General features: G+C 40.0%; 1 protein-coding gene across 27 annotated transcripts in view; it reads right to left on the reverse strand.

The window, feature by feature from the left end:
* kcnma1a (potassium large conductance calcium-activated channel, subfamily M, alpha member 1a) overlaps nucleotides 1-24391 on the reverse strand; it is a 167676-nt gene that overhangs the window by 93425 nt on the left and 49860 nt on the right. For all 27 annotated transcript variants that reach the window (XM_051960397.1, XM_051960385.1, XM_051960396.1 and 24 more), the window contains exon 3: nucleotides 4954-5015. In XM_051960397.1, the coding sequence (XP_051816357.1) occupies nucleotides 4954-5015 (62 nt within the window). The remainder of the gene's footprint in view (nucleotides 1-4953; nucleotides 5016-24391) is intronic.

Here is a 24391-nt window from a genome sequence, read left to right on the forward strand (position 1 = left end):
ACATAAAAAATGTTAATATATGTTTGGGTTAATTTCTATAACAATTTATCTTTACAGGGTTTCAATCACAAATAAGCTTGATCAGCCTCTTTAAATCAGAATTTTGGCATGTCTAACTTTTCAAACAGGCTTAGGATTTTGTTTTAGGTAATGTGGTGAGTTTTGCCCTCAGCAACAGTTGATGACCAAGCATGGGTCAGTCTCTTGTCTCTTAAGCATCTGAAGATGTTGATGGTTCCTCCTTCTTTTCCCAGCTATTGGGGGAGTGAGCCATGTATAATCATTGTGTGGCGCTCAGGACCCTGCTATTTATTGCAGGTAAGGCAAGATTTGTGCACAACGCACTGAATCCAGATTAAGGGAACCAGAAGTTTGTTATCAGATGGAACTGATCACCTCTGCAGTTTGCAAGACTTCTGCAAGGTACTCCTTTTCTATCTCCACTATGCCTATGAGTTTTCTTGAGCTGATAGCAACAGGTTTCCTTCTTACAGCTGACACTGCTGTTTGCCTCATAATTAGGCAACACTTGGCTGTTCAACAGATCCAACTTCAGACTATGGAAAACTGTCCTTTGCAGCTGGAACAACTACATTCATGCATACTTGGTCTTACTATCCATAGTGCTTGTTTCAGCTCTTTTACATTTGTTCCTATTGGAAGGTCAGAGACTTCTTTGACATATTTTTGCACACCTTCATCATAGACCTCATGTCCAGTGAAGTATAGCTACAGTTGAAGTGACATTTGTCCTCGTTTAAGTTCAGTCTTCGTCTCTCCATCCTTTCCAGAACTTGCTCCAGGCATGCTCAAGCCGCGATGACGTCATCCATGTAGACGTCCACTCTATCAAGGCCCATCAGTATCTCCTGCCCTTTCCTTTGAAAGATTTCCTCTGCAGTACTAATGCCAAAATACATATGATTAAAGCAATACCTGCCAAACAGGATTATGACTGTTGTCAGCAGGCTGCTCTCTCAGTGCAGAGGGATCTGCCAGAACCCTCTGGATGAAAGAAAAGATTTTAGGCCCTACTTATTTTGCCAAAACATTTTCAAATCCACTGCACCTCTTGCACCAGACTAAAAAAGTCAGTTGGGTGGGGAACCTTCTCAATCTCCATGCTACAAAGTTTCTCATCTGTCACTATACACATCTGGAAGAGTGAAAGTATTTGACTAAAGTCACCGTCCATTTTTCTGGATCTTAATCAATGGCTACATAATAAATGATCCTTACCTCTCTGTTGCTTCTTTAACTTACATTACTCATTTTACATGGCACATTTAGTGACCTTTAGTTGAATCTTCTGCATACCTTTTGCTAGACAACCTAACTTTTCTTGATGCCCTGCCTTTCCACACCTGGTACATCACCATTCACTGTCCTCTAACTGCATTCTTTCATCAGCTATTTGCATGTACACTGTTTTCCACTCATTAATTCTTGCTTTATCTGTCTTGGTTTATGTGGACGAATCTCTTGGAGGTTGCGTCAAGGCTCCCCCTACTGGCTCATTTGTTGCGCTGCCTCCTCTGACTGTCCGTCCATTTGTATGATCACATTCACCCTGAGGTCTTCTCTGAGAGCTATTTAGCATGTATTCCCACAAGTCTTACCCTCCAAATTTACACTTTTCCAAAAACTCATATAATACGTGTAGGAACTTCAGCTTTTTCATCCAGTCTCTTCGTCAGTTGGTAGAAGCAGTCATGGCAGACGTCAAAGTCGTTTTCTCTCTCTTGTAGTGAATGTGAACAGTCTCATATCACAGAGCAGACATTACGGGTTACTGCGGCATTTCTACTCTCTTCGCAGGTTTCTTCTCTATTTGAAACATTTCTGACACCGTATTAAATTATATGAGCCATAAGCTCCACGGTTTTCAAGGTTCTATTAGTGAACTGTGCAGAACATGAGGTGGGCTGCTAACAGACACACAGAGCCTGCCTGATCCTCTCTGTCAATGCCATTCAGTCACCAAGGTTACCCACACAGATCTATGACTCAAGCTGCACCCCCTAACTTGCTTAAATCCTTGACACCTTCTCATCAGCTATGCATGCATATGCAACACTAGACGCAAGATGGCAATCAGAGGAATAGAGTTTGTCAATATTTGTGTTCTTGCCAGAGTGTTGCTGGATTGAATGGGCTTTACAAATGCAACAACATGTAATGTTGACGCAACATGTCATTTGCATAGTGATAATGGGTAACCACTTGCCCTTCACAGTTAATATGAGACATCTTGGATGGTTTTGAGATTGGCAACTTCACAGAAGATTTACTATTAAACATTACACCAAATAAATTGCAGCTGAAACAAAGGCATCTTTCACAGTAGACAACTGGCAAAAAGATTTAGGATCAAGTCATCTTTCTGACATGTAACAACCGGTGCAGAGTACATAAGAGGCTTCAGCTGCTGTAGTGAAAGTATAGCAGTGACATCATTCGGCTCTGTTCCGGATGTCAGAACACTCAAGAGTCAGCTGAACCTGCTCTGGGTTGATCAGAAGTCCCCTGAGACGATGTGCACAGTGCACACTCACGTGACAAGCTTGAACTTATCATGATGATGAGGGTAGCGAGGGTCTTAGCTTAATGGGAGCACAAAGACATCAGGGCAATGCCTCAGGGAAGCTGCCTCACATAAAATACACAGCAGTAGGCACTGTAACATACTACATGCAGTGAGGACATGCTACAAAGAGGAACTACAGCTCTGCAGTGAAGCTAAACAGTGCTTTAACTGTGATTTCTCTTGTCACCTTGCAGTTTGATGTTGTGACATCGTAAATTTCTGCAAACTTTATGTTTTCAGCCTTCTTCCGACATTGTCGAACAGCTTGTCAATGTGTCCCTGTCAACTGAAGCGTGAAGTTAGCCTGACACCTGTTGATCATATCACAGTCTTTCAAGACCTCATTTGAATACATCTTTTATACATGCCATATGAACTTTGAATGTGGTGCCATATTCAGTAACTTCTAATCAGTAAATTTGTACTTTACATGGCAACATTTCAAATGTAACAAGTCAAAGCTGTTGATGACATATTTGAGGCATAACCTCACCAAACCTGCAGTGGGTGCTTGTTTACTGCACCCAACTAGGTCTTTGAAGCTGTTATTTGTATAAGCTTTCCATGATACATCACTGATTATTGATCATTAGCATGCCAATGGCTGACATGAGTAACTACATTCTTAGGTATGCATTAAAAAAGGGGATTATACACTTTTAAAAAATGCTAATTTCTGTCTTGATCCCCCATTTTTTTTCCTAAATAAACGGCAGAGGCAGATGGGAAATCAAAGGGGCAACAGCAGAATACATAAGAAAAATCAAGATGTGGAGAAGAACACAAAGGTTTTTATCCTGAGGTGCAAATGGGTAAGTGGATTCATGCCAGGAATAATTTTCCACTGCTGCTAATAGATAAGGCTGAACAAGTTGGATCGCATTTTAGCTTTACTTCCTTTGAGAAATTTACAACTTGCTCCCTGTTTTAGACTCTCAGTGCCATCGGGGATATAATATCATGGTTAAAAGATATTATATCAAAGTGGAAAACAAACTGCAGAAGCTAGTTATGACTTAACAATAACATTCTGCACAACAGCCAGCAAAGGAATGAGCATAATTGCATAGTACTACACAGTATCATATGTATGTTTTATATGTTATGGTTGCCTTTTACAATCAACATTCCATTACCCCAGGCAGTGCAGTAAATGTTTGAGGCTTTTATTTTGGTAAATCAATGGTGCATGAAATAAAGTGACACAGTGACACATCAAAGGCACACAGACTGAGTGTGCAGGGTACCGTCATGCAATTTTCGTGATTTCATTGTCAAAAGCTTGTGCATCAATATCTATATATGTGGAAACAATAAGTCATGTCTCACAGTATAGCACACTAAATTAAATTATTCTGGAAAAAAGTACATTTAAGTCTTGAGTCTTGCTGTTTTTGTCAAAAAAAATGTTGCCTAGAATTTAAACAAAGGATAATATCAGTAAAAGCAAAAGCAACCAATACAGAAAGGTAATAAATTCACAGCAAAAACTGAAAACCAAAGCATTTTTATCCACAACATACATATGCTGCACATACTGTACATGACACAGAATATAGTAGCTTTTGTAATTCCATAATAGATGCTAAATTGTTTTGTTGAAGAGCAGACAATTGAATGTTTCTACGGTACGGACTGGAGCTTATTTTGTCATCACACCACCAATTATGTTGAGTAAAATGTTTCTAGCTGCTCCTGTCAGCTGCTTTATTTTCACCTGATACTGTAGCATCAGGTAGACTATTAGGGTTGGCTATGTGACTTCCTGCCAAAGCTAATGAGACAATATCTCTACTAGAGAGAATATCAAAAATATATATATAAAAAAATCTCAAACTATCCCTTCAAAGGTACAGCTTGAGTCTGGATGGTGAGAAAGTAGCTGCAATGGTTATCGGAGAGATGCCAGGCCTGCAAGCTGTCTCTGGGTGACTGCCAGCCAGGGATACGCATAAACTGACAATACCCACACTCCCGTACTCACACAGAGAACAAGCTCCCCAACACATACAGTATCTGCCTATCTCTGTTACCATGGAAACTGACAGGCCTCCCATTGACAAATCCTCAGATGCAGATGTGTGTGCGCTTGTGTCCATAAAGTATGTGTGTGCATTGTTGCTTTGGAGCGTTTGTGGAGGTGTGAATATGTGCATTTGCATTTCAGAGATTGCAGTGTGTGGAGATGAGTAAGCAGCACGCATGTGCACCTATCATTCAGATACAGTATGTAGGCCAATATAAATGCATGCAACCAATACTGTACACGCAAGGTTCATTTTTTCATATTTTGTCATCAGTGCAGCTGCTGGAAGTGAGTGAAATTAAACATATTACAGCAGACATGTTATGAAAGTGATACTTACTCTGAAGAGTCTATAAAGTATATTCCAAGGGCCCCAATGCTGAGTGCAAAGACTAACACCACCTGGGGAGAGAAAAATAGAAATTACTTTCATGCACAGAACAAAAGTATTTCAACTACGCTTATTAATGCACTTTATAGTGAACAAAACACTGTTTTCAACTGTGCTGGACACAAAAGGCACTACTTACAGCATGTGTAATTAAACTGTGTCTTGCCTCCTGCAGGTTGCAGAATGGTAGACATTTTTAAAAAGCACATGCTAAATAATGAATGCTACACTCTCATGTCAGCAAATACAAGCCTACTGAATGCAGATAGTGCCAAGTCAAGCCACTAGAATTACAGGAAACAAAGAAAGGACTCACATTTGTATGTTCGACTAATGAGAAGAGCAGCAATAATGTATGTTTGCGGCGTTAGACTCATCACCTGCTACACTAAGAGTCAGTGTTTGCATTGTGTGAAACTGACCTGTTGGACTGCGGTCTGTATAATGTTTCAGTGGTTGTCAATGACCACTGAGGTAAAGCAACATAAGGGACGTTGCAGGAATACAAGCAACTGAACCAAGCATTTAAATTAGTTATTTTAGCTCACTGACTTAGTTAGCACATGAAGATTTGAAGGACTTGCAAAAAGTGCTAAATAAGACGTAATACTTAAATATAACATATTGTCTTATATCAATATGGACGCAAGAACTGCAGAAGAACTTAATCAGTTGTAAATATTCTATACTAATAGATGGTAAAGTATACCATTGACACACACAAAACTCTATTCCGTTTTGGTTCAGAAAAACTGAGGACGTGCCTGGATATTAGTCATTAAGAGCAAAATAAGCTTCCTTTGTTCCCCACCATTTGAAGAAAGTGCCAACATGTGTCATAATAATCCCCTTCAGCAAAATGTGCCTGTGAACATTAGAGTTCATATCACCATCATCGCCACAGTCATCATAATCATCATCTTCGCAACAGCTGACCAATGTAGCGATGCATAATAGCTCCTTCCCCGCGATCCTTTCTCCCATTCAGCCATCTCACAATGGAAGCCCACTGTCCCTGCTGATTGCACCATTCATTATTGATGATGGGAGCTTGATTACTTTCATGTGTCGGCCCTTTGTATTGATCCAATGCATTGTGGCGGAGGTATTAAGTAAACACCCCCATCCCACTGCATTTTTAATAATTTGCTGCTTGAACGAAGGACGATGGCGATCCTGGGCTCAGAGTTGTCTGGGGAAGGAATAACCTTACAAGCCGAAGACATCAATGATGCCCCGCACAAAGGAAACAAGGAGAAGGCTCAAGCTGAAACTCTGATAACATCAAGCTTCCTGAATGAAAGCCTCTCCGCTGGTCTGATTAGAAAATGTAGTAGATGACAAGAGGGCATTATCTAATCCACATACATGGGTGTTTTTCCCAGGAGATGTTCATAATGTGCTTGTTGCAAGTGCAAATGAACACCAAAGCCATACTGAGCAGATAGACACAAAAACTGTTGAATGTTTAAGAGGATCCAACTAATTTACACCGTAGTCTGTTTACTGGCCTTTGGAAGTATTACTGCATATGTGAGAAAAGTTGTACAAAGTCTATGTTGGCTCCTTAGGGAGATGCTGTGAAGTCTAATAAACAGGCTCAAGGGATGCGTGCTGCTTTTCCTCAGTTTTTTCTTTTAATGAGCAAGTTTATTTCAACCTCTGACCCTCCATGCAGTTTCTTGGCATTTTTTTTTTTGCTCCTGTCACTTATTTATTCACGATGGGCTCATTTCCCATTACAATCTAAAGTCCTACACCTCAAAGGAAACTGCATAACTATAGATAGAAGCAGAAACAAATGTCTTCTGTGCAGTATAACAATGTTACAATGTCATAAATCATAAAAAAAGAAGAAACCACACTTGAACTTCTTCATGTATTTAACAAAAAAAACAAACAAACTTGTGCCTTCATCTGTTGTCAATACTGGAATAAATATATTCTATTCTCCTACATATATTTTAATTTGTTTCCATACTCGTCTCCTCCCTGCTCTGTCTATATACAGCCTGCAGTTCAGCTCAGTTCAACAGAAAAGTTCCTGAATTTCTGTCAAGTGAGCACTCGCCACAGCTTACTTCATAACATCTTTATGGTTGCACAGCGGAGAACAGTTTATTTTGTCATATTTGTTAATGAAAATAAAGTGATTGTGATAAAATAAAACAGTTTTAGGCAGATTCTGACAAAGATGAACAGTGCAATGTTGGCCCTATATTACAAAATCCCACTTTCTGGACATAAGGAGATATATTTGTTAAGTGCAAACTGCATTTTTTTCCATTACAAAAAGAAATAGAAAATTACCATTCCCACTAAAAATGTCATTCGTATTACAACCCCATTATAGACCAAAAATAATAATGTTCTTTATTCTTTGTTATGCATATCACATGACCTCTGCAGCCTCGTCCTCATTGATGCTTGGCACTTGCTCAAAATGTCTACATTACATGCCACTATAGCATAACACACCTGATGCCCCAACTGCACACAGAAGTGGATACTGCATTGTGCAAATGTAGGCACAAGGTTTTGGCATTCAAGGTGGATGTATCGAATAAAATACACAATATCTCTGGTTCTGCTGCATCTATTCGGATACTTAAAGCTGTAAAGTAAACATTGTGAGTCTGACAACACTACAGGAGTGTCGTGTTAAATCGCTGGCAAATCCTTTTAGAGCTGCACTGAGAGTAGAAAATTGTTTTCCATACAAGCAGATTCCACAAGGGCATATCTGCAAATCATAAAAAAACATGACAATAGTCAGTGTCAAGCCCCCTAACATGGAGATACACCGTACGCTTCAATATGAAAATACACATGCAGCACATTTAAATGCATGTACACTGACACTCCCTTTGAGGCCGTTAGTGCTACTACTGTAGGGGTTAAGTACAGGAAGGGGACAAAAGAGGAGATAGGGGCAGAGAGAAGCATGGCAGAGCAGTGATTGGTTGCTGAAAAGCTGAGCAGTTAGCAGTGAACGCCCAGTGATGAGCTGAAGAGATAAGAAGCGTCATCACTTTAAACTGACCCAGTTATTCAACTGTGAGAGCCAGTCAACCCTCATGCCCCCAACCCACCCACCCCATTTCCCTTCCTCACTGTCTCCCACACAACATCTACAAGGCCTAGCTGTCGACTTCAAACCCACAACCTACCAAGGACAGCCAACCGAGAAACCGTCACTGCAAATCAAGACCAATGTAATAAACACTCGGGGGGAAACCTACGAGAATATCAGAGGGGCATTCCTTCCGCCTCCAAATTAAAATCAGAAATAAAAAAATAGAAGAGAGAAACTCAGCTAAGAATAGCCGCTGCTGCATCCGTAATGGTGTAAATTACTTTCCAGAGCTGTTTATGTGCACATTTCATGATTCACATGTGATGAGTCACATTTGCTACCAACTGGAATATACCGGCGTCATGTCACAGGAGCAGCATGCGGACATGACGTCCGTGTTTTGTCTTTAATAGCTGTGTAGGTTTTCATTGGTGTATCCCTTTCTATGTTTAAAGTGCGAAGCTAAATCCGTCGGATGTTTTCCGAGGTGCACTTTAGCAGGCACACTGGCGGACTGGAAGTGTAAACAGGGCAGCGACAAATTGTGTGTGAACTTATATGTGTATGGGTTTCAGGTTCCAGCACCGCAAGCGGGCTAAAGGTGGCGGCGCTCACATGACACCAACCTGATTGTAAACACATAATAACACTAACTTACACATATAAACACACGTGCGAGTCCCGATATTCACGGTTGATCTGACAGTCGGAGGAATTTCAAGAGCTCATCTCAGCTTGTCTGTGGAAGTGCCCTAAATCTGAGCCAAAATTTCACACACGACTTCCTCCTGCAACAGGGATCCTGTCTAATGACTTCCTCTGTCCCTTAAGTGCACCCTGTGACAAGGGGACGGCAGAGTCTCACAGGCAGGTGATGCGGGCTGACGAGGCACAGCATAATCGCTTCACATTAAGGCCAAGCACCCAGGTTAAGAGACTCAAAGCCAACTGTCACTTCCATATTTCTGCTCAAAGTGATCAAAATGGAGGACGGAGTTCCTCGTTTCTCCATGTAAAGTCAAAAGAGGGCTGAGGATAAAGAGGTAAATGGGAAATTTACTTGAGTAAACAGTGTGTGGATAACAACTTGATGGGAATACTTTGTTTCTGGCTACTTTCTAGGAACAAACAACCTGAAAAATCAAGCATGTAATCATGTTGATGCAAAAACAATATTTGTTTATGTTCCCTCTAGCCCTCTAGTGGTGATATTCATTCTGACTATCTTTCATCTGGAACAAATGAGGAAGTCAGGTGGTGTTATTGTGGAGACACAAATTCTGTTTAAGGTGAAATATGGAGAGACTTAATCACTGTGACAACCTTAACAAAGCTGTAATACTTAACCAAGTCCTGTCCTTTAGACCTACCCAAACATGACCCATAAAGTTGTCAGATCATATAATCTATTCATTTTTCAGCAGTGACTTAGAGCTGTTTTATATGGTTCCGATAAAGTAATGAATTGTTTATAGTGCCATCAGATTAAAAACTCTAATGTGGTTGAAATGTGTCATATTGGTGAGCATGGAGAAGATATTCTGCTGTTTAACTTGTGTAAAACTCTTTCAAGGCCGGTACAGCTACCTAGAAAGTGAGGAAGGAATGCATATCTTAGTATAAACTGCAAAATCTCTGATAGAAATACTCTCTGGACAGTAAAGCAATGGGAAGGATTTAGTCTCCGACTCGAGATGTGTAAATGCCACTTTTCACACGAGAAAACACTGCATCAAAAAAGCCTGTTTTTGTTCTATTAGTCACCTCGGCTCTACTAAGGAGAGAGGGCTGTAGTCCAAATCTTGCATCCTTCTGATTGACAATCCGGTGCAACTGTGTGTGACTATTATTATCTAAAGCACATACAACTTTTAGAGCACAATCCACTATTTGTCTGCAGCAGATTAACAATATTGGAAGTCAAAAGCACTTACTGCCTGGGCAAGCAAGTAATCTTGTTCCATTAAAAGTATATGATTTTTTAGGTTTTTTTTTTTTTTTGTCCATTTTACTATTTGAGTAAACAAGCCCCAACCGGTTTAAAATCAATTCATCAAAGCCTCACTGCTCACATATTAACTCCAGTAAAGCCCTGGGCAATGGAATACAGATGAAAGTTAATGGTATTTCAGTTTTTGCGGAAAAAAAACAAACATTTAAAAGCCGACTTGTGCAAAATACAAATAAATTCCTGGGGCTAATGAGGCTGCCCTGATCTGCTGATTTAGAGAATATTGTTGCTTCCAGAGGTCAACATCAAAGACTAGAAAACAACATAGTTGCAGATACAGCAGTTAAGAGAGACATGAGAGAAAAGCTGAGCTCGAATATTCCTGTTTTTTTATTTCTGTCAAACAGTGACATAAATACTTTCTAAGAATCCTGATGGGTTCCCCAAGATTACATGAGCGGGAATCCTCGGAGGGAAGTCAAGAATGCCCGTCAGTACTGTGTGGCATCAGGATAAGCTTGTTCATTAATCCAGCCTGGCTTGCTGGGTTAGCCAGAAAGAGGAGCTCCAAAATATCTGATTGATGCCACAGCCAGAAAGGATTTCAGAGGTCCACAGCCAGGGAAAGCTCTGGCCAAACCAGTGTACTGTTTCTGCTTTCCTATGGCTCTAATCCCCAAACATATACAGTACAAAGCAGGCTTCAAGCAAATCCAGAAGAGCTGCAGTCTGTAATTATTCATTCATATTCTACCCAGGTTGTCTCAGCATAATTCACGTCAGTGAAACAGAAAACAGATGTACCTCTATTGCTTACCCTCGCTCATCAACTTGTCACAGTGTTTGCACTGCAGAGCAAACATTTGCATCCATTCTCGGTGTTTGCTTTCATAACATAACACTCCTACATTATCAGTCATTGGTCGTAGCGCCAGTGCAGATTTAGACACACAAGGAAACACAATCACATGTCGGTGCACAGGGTGAGAGTGTGAGCCTCTCACTGGGGGAATGTCAACAAATGAAACCTCCATTAAATTTTGATGGAATACATCCATACATCAGCAAACATCGTGATCTCCCTTTTCGCATGGCCTCAAATGGCAAAGGGGCTCTAGACAGCTACGCAGATGTAGGTATGATGTGACGTTCTGTCAGAAAAATACATTTATATTCCGCTCATACATGACAGAACTCAACGCGGACTACTGATTCCCACTGTGTGACTGAAAAGATGTATCACAGGCATACTAATTCATACTAGAGTGTTCATGTTCCAGTTGGAGAAAAGTTTAAGACAACTTTGCAAAAGTTGATGGTGATTATTATTTAGACAACAAAACACAAACACATTGTTTTCAGAATATGAACTGCCAGTTATAACCAAAGTTTTTTGCACTTTCATTCCTGATATGGTGATAAATATTTTGTCCAAAGTCAACGAAAAACAGAAAATCTAATGTTTTTTTCACAGACATTTTAGAGCTTTGATTTTGAGGCAACCTTGAATAAAGACAATCCAGTCTGAGGCTATCAAAGTACTGGAAAGTCCACTTCAGACTGTCTGACGTTCAGTCTGCTCTTAGCTAACCTCGGAGCAGACTTTCCAATGACATGAATGCAAATTGCCACCTTCATTACAATGACACTCTCCTAATTGAATCTGGCGTCAGAATTGTGCTCATTTTTAGAAATAAAATGTCATTTTAATTAAATTTTAATTGCACCCATTTATCCTCTGTACAATATTTACAATGCAAGAACACACAAATCTAAATCATTTAAATATTTCTAATTAGAAGAGGAGCAAATGACAAAAACAGACAGGATACGAGCTGAAGCCTGAGCAAGTTGTGCATTGGTGTGTGTCAGAGTTGTTTCCATCATTTAAATCCACTGTGTGCTCAGTCAACTTTAGTCAAGTCTAATGGGGGAAAGTTCTAGAAAAAAAATGAAGGAGAAAATAGATGAAGGACATAAATACAGAACTAGTCTCCAAAAATATTTTAATAAAGCTGGAAATTTAGAAGTCCAGTCCGCCTGATCATCTCACCTGTCTCTTGTATTCTTTTCAATAGCTGCCATATGTGATAGTTACTTTAAAAGAAAAAGAAGGTTGCTGAGTTTTTCTATTTGATTCGTCTAGTTGGAGTGGAGGAGGAAAAATACTGTGGGCTCTCAATGATGCACACAGCGACCCGGTCTTATCTTCTCCTGCCTGACTCTCCCACAGCCAGCTCCTTTTGTGTTAGTGCCCAAGGTCATATAGAGACTGTCTCTGGGGCATGGAGCAGGTGAATAGAGGATTGGTAGAAGGACACTGATCTGTCCTTTTAGAATCTTCTTTTTCGTCCACAAAAGAGCTATGCTTTACAACGAACAAATGAAATTTAATATCACGCAAGCTGCCTGTATACGGTTTTTTACGGGTATTTTCTGATATATACAAGGTCACTTTGGGACAATGAAAATAATCCTGTATCTGGTACAACACTAGAAAACCTGGCAGACGATAGACTGATTAGTGAAATTACAGATTTTCCCTGCCAATGCTGCTGCTGCTACCAAGACTAATGGTTGCTTTGCACATCACGTCGCACTCCCTGCAGTCGAGCAACTTTCCCGTCACCTTCTTCCTACACTTGCCAGTCGTGACATCCGTGACAGCTGCCACCAAGCAAAAGAACGCTGACGGGGGTTGACGGGAACATCTGGAAAATTCTGAAACAGTTCTGCAGACAGAGACAGCGCAGACACTGCAACGCTGGAAACATGACGCTTCTGGGACTGTGCTTGATTGTGATGCACGAAAATGCAAACATGGTGCACAATGTAGCAGTTTTAGAGCGCTGACGCTGTTTAAAATGAACTTCGGCAACGTCGACAGAAAAGGCGTAAAAGCGACAACAGGTCACAACAAGCAGGGCTAGATTTTCCTTTAGCACATCATGGACAATCTGGTTATTGTTGCATTTGCATGTTTTGCTATACTTGACAATATATGTGTACTAATATATAGATGTGTAATGATTAGATGATTACATAATTTTGTAAGTCAATGAATTACCATTTTTTGTCTTTTTTTTGATAAATATACAAATCCTATAGTTTGAGACACATCTGTGTTAATATATAATTGAGGAACTTTTGAAGTCCATGGGATATAGCTTACATACATTTTTATTAAAAGTTTTTTTTTTAAAAACTAATGTTTTTGTGTTCATTATAATCACGTCTTTACAAATTCCATAATTATTTATTATGGAAATAATCACTTGTCACTTTCAATCAAATGTCAACTAAAAAACCATCCAAATTTAGTAAAGACCACCTAATTAGCCAAACAATAAGAAAATCAGCTTATTGGTTTTTTTTAAGCTGATATAATCATGACAGATATTTCTTTTTTGGCAATATATCAAAATTTTTATGGAAAATAACAAATTGTATCTGTGTCGGAGAAATCACTTTTAACTAAGTTACCCGTTACAAAAACATCTCTCAAGGAAGTGTGTTAATTCCAGATCACATGACCTGCTCCACATGATGTCATTTCCTCCTGAAGAAAAGACTGGCAAGACTCCAAGGCTTTCTGAGTTATTCAATATAAAATAGTGTGTGAGTCAAGTGTGGATTTATGGCATGTCAACAGGTTTACTACAATACATTCATAAACAACTTTTAATTTCAATTTTACCCAATTGGATAGATAATATTTTAGAAGAATCTTTCTCTAAAAATGCCATGTGGTGTTTGGTTATAGGCAGCCATGTTGATTTTAGGCCTGAAAATGCATAAATGTCAACGATGACCCCTGTTAACTATATTGCAAAATGTCCCACAATTGTATACTGACATCCATACCGATAATATTTTTCTGGCTTTAGAGTATTGGTTGGACAAATTAAACATTTAATAAGTATGAGAAGACACAATTATGCCAATTAGCATGTAACTGCTAAGTCTAGGAAGTAGCAAATTGACTTAATAACAATCCCTAGTCTTAAATAGCACACAATGCGCCATTTCACCTTGCATAACTCCTGATGTACACATGACTAGATGACATGTCTGCAGGCTGCTACATGGCTTCTTTGTTGCTGTTTTTCATCTCCGAAAAGAAATGCTTTCTCATAAATCAAAAAACAACTACTGATGCTGCACCCCGAGAATTGGCTCCATTTAACCTTATTGGCCTTTATGAGACAGATGCCCGCATACTGTCGCACCTAGGCAATGGAAATGCTGATTGACAGGGAAGAGGGTGGGAAAAGGGGTCGTTATGAAGGAAAGCCTCTCAGGTCTGACAGGATGACAGCTCCTAAAATGAGCATCTGTCAGTGGGAGATGAAGAGGAGGCCTGTGGGTATCTGTTGCAGACACACAGGACAACCTGTCTGAAAATTCTCCTCTAAAAGCTTCTCTTTGGCATCATTAATTCATAAAAAAATGTTCTTACTTGCACACAATGAGAAATGTGTAACTGCCAAATTAAACCAAAGTAACAGAGATTTACTTATGTGAGATGTACAGTTTGCTCTAGATACTATAATGGATGGCAACCTTTTTTCTACATCATCCTGCATCTAGTGTGACTGTGACCTTGAATGCTCGCAGGGGATGACAAAAGGACAAAAAGAGAAAACGAGAGAGAGAAGATAGAAAAGGCGGCAGGAGATGGAAGGATGAGAGAATATTAGAGAGAGCTCCTCACCCCCGTGGGACATGAGGAGCATTAAGAGGTGGCAGAAAATGGCTTGTGGCAGAGACAGAATGAGAGCGAGGGAGAGCAGCTGAAGAGTACGAGGGGTGGAGGGATGGAGAATATTAGAGCATGTCCTCTATGGAACAGCAAGAGCTTAAATGCCACAGCGTGTACGTGGCCGCGCACGTGTCTTCCTCACCTCATTGTGTGCAAGTGCGCGCGCATCGTGTGTGTCTGTGTGTGTCTTCAGCCTCGCCATGTGTTCGTCTTTGGTGTGCGAGTTTGTCCGTGAGACAGAAGGGAGGACCCCTACTGGGATTATGCCAGCACGGAGAAGATGAGAGAACAGATGTGACCAGCCTGCAAAGAGCCGCTGACGGCGTTAGTGGGGGAAATTCTTTGACTCAACCATCATATCCATCCGACATCCACCGCATGAGTTTCTAAATGGTTCCTTTGGAAAAAAGATTGGATATCTACAGAATATCCAGTGGGATTTTATGAAAACCTGCTGCCCCTGCACTGAGTTACCATAATGTATATTATGCATATGTATGCTAGCTGGAGGGCAACATGACTGTTAGTGAGATGTGAGTGTTCTGCTTTTACAGCGATGCTAACTGACTAATAGGTGGCTAACTGGCCGGTTAGCCACATGTTAAAGAATTAACAAGGGAGTTCAGTGGAGCCTCTCTGTGACATAACACAGCAGACTGATATACTCGGGTTAAGTGTGGCTTTTCGCTGCCGGATATCACAGGTCCACAAACACGTCAAGCTTCGGGGAATCACCAAGTGACGGTAAATGTGCCGCATCCCACAAGCAAGCTGCAGTCTCATGCAAGGATGAGGAGCATGACATGGACTTCATCCAACACCCAGGTTCAATTGTTGACAGAAAAAAAACTAAGTCCAGCTTCTCACAAAGAGATAGTCACAGGGGGAAAAAAACACAATTTTACTGAGACATACAACAGATAAATAAAAAAAAAACAGAAAATTCAATAAAAACATATTAATACTGACAAATGAGCATCGAGTAATATTTACATCTAAAGCAGTTTTTCTAAGAGCAAATTTCCCATTTCCCAGTTTCATTCCTCACACAGTATTTCAGCCCTCCAAAGCTGAGCAATAAAAATAAATAGGATCCATTAAAAAACTCAATAAAAATCCATTAATCCAGCCCTCTAGAATATTAATCAAGTTGATGAATTGTTGTTAGGTACCAGGTTTATCAGCATATTGTCTAGAAGTTTCCATGTGCTGTCACTATTAGGGCCTTTACGAAGGCAGCCAGTGTGATCTGCTTTGCTCTAAATATCACAAACACATTTGCGTGACCATTTTGGACTCTTTTAAAGTGGATTATAGAGGCTTTTCCTTTTTGAAAAACAATTACAGGTTCCTTCTGCTCTAATTTGCTAAGGCTGTGGCTATTTTGAGAGGAACTGGCCAGATTATGTCATATTTAATTTTGTGTCATTTATTTTTGGCAGCACTTCTGTCTAATTCTAATAACACCTCCTAAACTGTTATTTTGGAGGTGTTGCCTTTGGTCAAATCAGCAAGGGTGTCAACTATTTCCCAGTCAACACAACAATAACATTCCCCCATGGTTGCTAGATTTGTAAGCGCATCGCTCTACAGGCATTGTGTTCACAGGGGGTCTGAAACCGCAAACTAAATCTAGCACAACACTGCCAGGTTAACAGCAACAGTTGCCGTGACTGCGTCTGAGGTGCTGCCCAGTCTGACTCATTACAACAAAATCACAAAGCTGAGTGGGCTAAAGCAGAACAGATACCAGCAAACAGACTTATATCTCTGGGAGAAATGGAATCAGAAATTTCAGGAGGGGGGCAACAACTGATTTGGGACTCTGACTGACCAATCAACTGGCCGAGGTAAATGTCTCAGCAGTCCTGGAGCTGCTGCAATCATTTTAATTGAATGAGATGTAATAAAGATGAAATTCATACCTGAATGTTAAACTAGAAGTGCGAAGGAGAAAAAAAAATCCTGTCAGCATTAGACTGAACTCTCTGAACCCCAAGAAGTTTCTGGTCATTTTTTTGCTCCCGTCACATTTTTTCTCACTTTTCACTGCAATATAAAATCCAGCACTTTTATGGATGTAGTATAACTTTCAGTAGAAGTAGAGAGGACTCAGAAACTCTTTTATGCAATTGAATTCTTATACTGCAGAAATCCTTTAAAAAAAAAAAAAGCAGAATTTATTATTTTCTTATTTTGCAAAAAATTGAAAAAAAAAAAACAGAATCAAATGTACAACACTGTTCCAGGTGCCTACAGCTGTTAATAACTAGAGAAAATAGTGACTTCATACACTTTAGATATTTTACTTGTTGCAATTTTAAGTTGTTTCTGTACTTGTTTCCTAATCACTCTGCAGCCTACAGCTCAGCCAGTTCAACAGAAATGTCCCTGAATTTTTGTAATTTGACTGTTGGTCGCAGCTGAGTCCCTCATGACTTCATGGTTGCACAGAGGAACACAGAATTTATTTATTTTATCAGAATCTAATTATTGCAAATGGTTTATCATTAACATTTTTAAATGAGATGTGTGGAAAAAAGTGATTTTAATTAAATTTTCAATTTGAAGCGTTAAGTTCAGTAAGTTGTCTGATGGAGTTGCACATGACAGACGAGTAGTTCAAGGACGGTCAAAATTGTTTTTAAAAATCTACTTTCTTGCTGTTTTTACATTTTTGAGCTCTGATAATTTTGTTACTTTTTTCAAGCCAACATGCCATTCAAACTCATCTGAAATTTTTGGGGTTCAAAACACAGAGGTGTTCAAGCTTATAGCCATTTAAAATTATGAGCACAGTCTTATGCTTCACCACTGAGGAAGACCCCTACCTGTGGTAATTCATGCACCCCTGCTGGCCTCGAGATTGAATCCTGTCAAGATGTCCGTCTTTACCTTCCTGCATCCAAATAAGCTTTAGCAGAAAGAAAATACTTGATCTCCAACGAGACCTCTCCCTAGATTTCTGCAATGCAGGGAATCCTTTCAAGCTGACAACATGAAACTGAGTGGGGCTGTTCCTTTGCGGCGTTTGTTCACAATATACGTCAAGAATGAAACACAAATCTGAAGGGAATTTTCCTGGTTTTGTGAGGAGCACTGAGACGTGATGATTACTGATACATGTCGTCACAACTGTTTTATTCAAATACAGAAAATCAAGTTTCAATAATCACAGTAAATGAAATGATGAACTGAACAAGTAAACAGAAATATGTGGATATTCCTTTTGAATTTCCACATTTTTAGGAATGTAATTGTGCCAAAAGATAGCCAACTTTACATTTACTTAACTGCTATGCTTTCATATCAGAACAATGTTAAATGGCCACTCTGAAACGGGAAAAAGGATACTTTGCTGCATGAATACTAAAAGGCTGTCTTTAAGTGGCTTATTTTCCATGTGGTCTGCAGGTTATAATATATTCAGGTCACTACACACTTGTCCAGGCACCGGTTACCATCACACAATCCCATTACGTAGCTTAAATCAGAGCATAAATCATCCCTGCCAGAGTTAATAATATCAAAACTTTATCACGCCAACACCATTTCTATTACAATGTATGCAGAGCAATTACTTTGTCTGATGCATATTGCAGAATTCAGCAGAACCGTTCATCCTTCTTCAAAAAAATGTCAAAAGCGCATTCGCCTGCCAGGGGAAGAGCCAAAGCCCGTCAGCTACGGAATTAAAAATGTTACTTCCCTTCCCTGATAAAGCAGATAGATCAACTACAATTCGAATGATAAAACAATACAGCTGCGCCACATCCTGTTTTCTTTCTCTTCTTAAAACCACCTTTCTATGACACTGAGAGATCCTCCCGCAGGCGCGTAGGTTTCATCTCAGAGGAGACGAAGCGGTGACATGATCTTTATCTAATTAAATCAAGGTTTCGTTTAATTTCCTGAAGGTTAATGAGAAGTTTATCATCCGCGTCAGAGCCCACTTTCTCTTTGCTAACAACGTAGCGGCTTCTGATAAGGTAGAATGCGCGCTGGCAGCAAGGAGAAAGACGAGGCGGGGAAGGAAAAGCTGCATTAGTATTCTGCGTCTGCTGGTAGATTTTGTGTAGAAGCGGAGATCGGCAGCCTCTCGGCGCATCCCGCCTCTGTTTGCTTTCTGCCACATCAAATCAAATGCTATTTGCAGCTGTCCAGCTCAGTCAGCGAGGTGGGTGGATGCATGGAACCTGCCACGAATGACCTTAACACTTCGTTGATACCTTCACCCATCAGCAGGAGAGATAAAGGTGTCACAGTAAACACGCTGGCAGCTGCTTCCACCAAACAAACCCATAGCTGACTGGAAGGAGCTGAACTCTCTCTTATAAAACTGAAAACTAAGCCCTCATATTTTATATTCATTTTCAGTACCACTCACCGGGCACTCAATGTGTTCTGGGAGTTTTGAAATATGGCAGGGGTAGAAGAACAGAAGGCTAATTTGCTAATGGTTTCCGTTCCTTTTCCTTTTGGGGTATATATTATTAATTCCACTTTAGTTATACAGTGTTTCCTTCATTAGATAAGCAGGTCTCCATAGAAAATGACTAATCCAACTCCAGCAAAAACAGACATTAAAGAATTTATCTCTCAGTTAAATAAAGTCCAACATAAATTCAACCTTTTATTAACACCAATGTCCTGAAGAGCTTTAACTTTCCCTCTAAATACAAATAAAAACAAATAAATTGTCAAATGTATTATTTAGTTAATGACTTTTTTCTGTGAATACACCATCAGTAGTCAATAAACCTTTGGTGTGTTTTCTCATGAACCCTCGTTAAGCCAAACTCCATCCATTGGGTCCACCTTCCACTTTTCCTTTTGATGATAATCTGCTTGAGTTGATTGATTGTTTGCTAGCGCTGACAACTACACCAATATTCAATATCCAACATGCTTGTCAGTGAAAAGTTCAGCTGTCTGCTGCAGGAAAAGCAGTAGCTTCCCATGAGAAAGAGGATTTTATGGGTTTAATATCTGACAAAAGCCTTTTTTCCAATCCACCTCTCTGGTCCCAAGACTCTCATCTTCCATTACAAAGTCTGGATTCAAGTATGATTGAAAATGCCAAATAGAGCTGCTATATAAATGCATGCCTCCAGCACCTGCACTACACTACCGTCCAAAAGTGTGGGGTCACTTATAAATGTCCCTATTTTTGAAAGAAAAGCAGATTTTTTCAATGAAGACAACATTAAATGAATCAGAAATACAGTGTAAACATTATTAATGCGGTAAATGACTATTTTAGCTGGAAACAACTGGTTTTTAATGGAATATCTCCATAGGGGTACAGAGGAACATTTCCAGCAACCATCACTCCTGTGTTCTAATGCTACATTGTGTTAGCTAATGGTGTTGAAAGGCTAGTTGATGATTAGAAAACACTTGTGCAATTATGTTATCACATGAATAAAAGTGTGAGTCTTCATGGAAAACATGGAATTGTCTAAGTGACCAAAAACTTTTTAACGGAAGTGTATTCATAACTTTGAATTGGGTTTGGGGACCAGATAAACCAGGAATGGACTGCATTACTTTATTTGGGGTGATATATAATTGAATCAGTCTTGACAAACTCTACAGAGGTAAATACCCATGGTTTCAGTTACATTATAATGAATTAATACAGATGGCAAATCAAAAAAAACTAATAAAAAGAAAGTTTTTCACTGTATTAAATTGAAAAGAGTCCAAATAAATATGAACATACATCCACAGTGGGAGTGAAGGGTTTGCAAATAGTACAAAAAAATGCACTATGCTGCTTTAAAAAGAAATATGGCATCATTATAGAGATTTGCATGGCCACATAAAAAGGTTGGATCAATTTTAATTAATCACTGATTTAATACTCCAATAGGCAAGCACACATAGCGACCTTTAATAAAACATATCCACAATGTTGTGTGACCAGTATATTATTCATCTACATATAGTTGCTGCTGTCAGATTGTATGACAAGTGGCGAGTTATTTGATTTATGAAGATTGATGAATATTACTACATTTAGTCGATACACGTTTGCTGTGGTGGTTTTGCCCCTGTTTTTACTATTACTTGATATGCATGTTTCCCAGTTTGCACTCCTGTTAATTGGTTCACTGTGATTCATTCTAAACTCAAAAGAGAAAGAAGATGACTTTTAGAAAAAAAAATTTTTTCTTTGTTACTTTGTTTTTTTTACACCCCAATATGACTCAGCCAGATCCTGATGGCTCCGGACATCTCTAATAATTCATAATTTGGCTAAAGGGCCCCTTCAAGCTCATTGAAAAAGTGAATATGAAGAAGAGGAGCACCCAGGATGGTGGAGGGATACAGAGGGAAACAAAAACAGAGACAGACGGAGGGCACAAAGCTCATTCCTGTGAATAAGTGATGTGAGATGTTGCCACGGTGATATGCCACTTGTGGGAATAACTGTGAATACAATGTGCCAGAGAAACACACACAGCTGCAGCGAGGTAATAAAATGGGATCACAAAACCAAGACATTATTCAGTCTTCTGAGGCTGGGATGGTCTGGCCTTTTAGCCTCTTTGTCAGAGAGAGTTTTATGCTTTCATTACTTCACCTAAGTAGCCCCAAGACAGATCTGTCTGCAGCTTCTGGTTTAGAGTCAATTTATCAATGGGATTATTTCAAAAGACACGGAAGCAAATGAAGGAAAAACAGATATTGCAATTTTTTATATCTTCTAGTGCAGAAACTGTGCCCCTCTTTGAAAAACGGGGATGGGTGAGTCCGCTTATGCATTTGAGCAGTTTCAAGAGTGAACATTACCTGCTGTGATAAACATGTTATATAACAGTATTTCTCAGCTTAGGTGCAGTTGTTTACCAATGAAGATATTTTTATTAATTAGAATTGATTTTGTCTAAAGGTTGTCTGTCACTGGTGTGCAGGTATAAGCGTATTACATAAAAATCACAATGTACACGCTGATATTGTTTATATATTACACTTTTGTGCATGCTGCTGAATACAGCGACAGTATGGAGGATAGGATAGGATAGGATAGGAGAGGATAGGAGAGGAGAGGAGAGGAGAGGAGAGGAGAGGAGAGGAGAGGAGAGGAGAGGAGAGGAGAGGAGAGGAGAGGAGAGGAGAGGACGAAGTGAGAAAAGTCGTACTCCTGGTCCTTGTCAGATGCATTGAGGCTTTGAAGTCAATACTAATGTAATTTAGGACCGGAGGCAGAGACAGACCTACAAACCATTTAATTAGCACTTTACCATGGCTCCTAATAGGAGAGAGCCTCAGTAACGAAGCCAAAAAATGTGTCGTTTCACTGTGATTGACTCACATGCAAGGCTCGACTCTGTTAGAATATTTGCTTGGCAGAGCCTAAACGAAATTCCTGAAAACACTTTGTGATACATAAAAAAATTCCAACGTGATTACATCAAATGAAGAATATTTAATGTGAAACACTGCGGCAAATAAGCATTTTTCCATCTAAAAACTGTTAAAATCTCTATCCCATTTCCCGTCATATCTCACCTTCACCTGTCCTCTCATACAATAAACTGCCTCCCTCCCTTCTTTCCTGTGCCTCTTACATCACCTGTGATCGTCCCCAAATGATCTCATGGAAACTGTGAGCAGTGAGCGGCGGGCCTGCGGAGGTGATGCGTTTTAGGGACACTGTGCGGCCGTCCCATCCCAGGAAACAGAATCCCAGTGGGGGTAAACAGATCTGAAACCTGGCTTAGCAGATGGTCCCCACAGAGCTGACTCCTCTGATAAGCAATTAGAAGCGCAAACATGACACGAGTGACAACAGCATATTCAAAACGAACCTGAGACCACATCTATGACCGGCGCTGTCATCGGCAGTCACAGGACGGTCAGAAAAAAGACTGAAAAATGAAGCATATGATACAGCAGCGCCCACACATGGAAAGCTGGCATTCTATCATTCACCTATTGAAGGCTCTGCACAGCACAGTAAGGAGGTGTTTCCCGCCGAAATAAAACATTATGTGACAGTTGCTTTTTATTGCCTCTTAGGTCAGCTTTAGGAGGAGTAGAACCATATCATCTATCTTCCACCACTGATGTTGCTGCAATAATAACCTGTCCACCCTACAAAGCAGAGGTTGGGATGCAGTCAGTCCCATCTCCACTGATCCTTTCACTCCCACACTATCTCTCTTTGTGACTCAGACCTGCTGATGTATAGATGATGAGACAGGCTGAGAAGAGGAGGCAGTTCCTGCTCCACAGAGCAATTGACATGCAGCATATAAAGCCTGCATCAAGAAAATGTTGAATGTTAATAATGTGATACTTCATCAGCCCCCAAAGGAAAATTGTCTTCATACCTAAGCCACTCCAGGGAATCTGGAGCAAAAAGCTCATGTCACCATCGCTGAGTAGCAGATTTATCTTTTGGTTGTGCTGAGGTAGCTCTCAATTTAGCATCAAATATGATCTGCTTTTCTAACAGATATGTTGCTGAGGGGCTTAGTGAGCGGCAGGTGACAGATCAAGTAGCTGTAATGAAAGCAAAGTGACACTAGCAGCGCACGGCTCAGTGGTGGACACAAGTTGTGTTCAAAGACAGGGAGGAAACAGAAAGCTCATGTTGGTTGTGGCTAAAGGTCTGGCTTCTGGGTTTCTGTTTATGAAGCAAGCAGCTGTCTACCTGTTGGTACATGTGGTATTTGGCATGTGGTGCAAAAACAGTTTAAAACATGCAAATAATTTTTTGATGAAATCTAATTGAAAAAAATCTGTTTTATTGACCCTTTCCAATTGCATGCGTCGCAGAGACAAAAACAATAACATCAAGTCTCTTGTTGTCACTCTAAGGCTTCAAAATTATTCACATTGAAGGGGCCACAAGAAATGCAATTTGATTATTGTATTTTGCCAATAGAACCAGATGGAAAGTTTAGCTGCTAGCACAGCCAGCGGTACTTCTAGTAATGACAAACTGTTGGATGCATAATGCCATCTACTGTATTAGAGTATTTAGAGCAGGTTCCTGTACATTCAAATTTAATGTTAAGTTGCTGACGTCAGACCCCATGTGATTCAGCTAGCAGATTTGGATTGGCATTCACTGCTTTAAGAGGCTGCTTAAATTAGACACCATGTTCAAAGAGGATTAATCCTTGATTTGGAGGTTCTGACGTTGCTAGTTATTGCAGCATATTTTAATTTGCCTGCGATTTTACGTGGCGAATGACGTGTTCAGCAGGAATTGCCCTTAAAACAGAAGTTATCCATCTTTTTTTTCTAAATAAAGACATTTGATCAGTGGTGTTTTTAATCAGAGCCATTTTTGTTCTTTGGTAATTTTAGTAATGTCATCTGTCTCTAATCCTGTTTTTAGAAAGATTTAGGAAATGTGTCTGGCAGTGACAGTGGTGTTAGATGCGGTTGGATCAATGTGATGCTGCAAGTTCTGATCCATTAGGTGTGCGTCATCCCAGAGGCACTGAGTCACTCAGCACTCCTCCCCGAGACCATAGCGGGCAGCCATGACAAAGATGAGACGGGGAGAGCGCCGTCGTGGAGGTGACAGGGGGCTCCGGATGACAAACATGAAAATGTCTGCATCCTCTCTGACTGC

Source organism: Acanthochromis polyacanthus, chromosome 15 (assembly GCF_021347895.1).
Source record: "Acanthochromis polyacanthus isolate Apoly-LR-REF ecotype Palm Island chromosome 15, KAUST_Apoly_ChrSc, whole genome shotgun sequence".
Classification (NCBI taxonomy): Eukaryota; Metazoa; Chordata; class Actinopteri; family Pomacentridae; genus Acanthochromis; species Acanthochromis polyacanthus.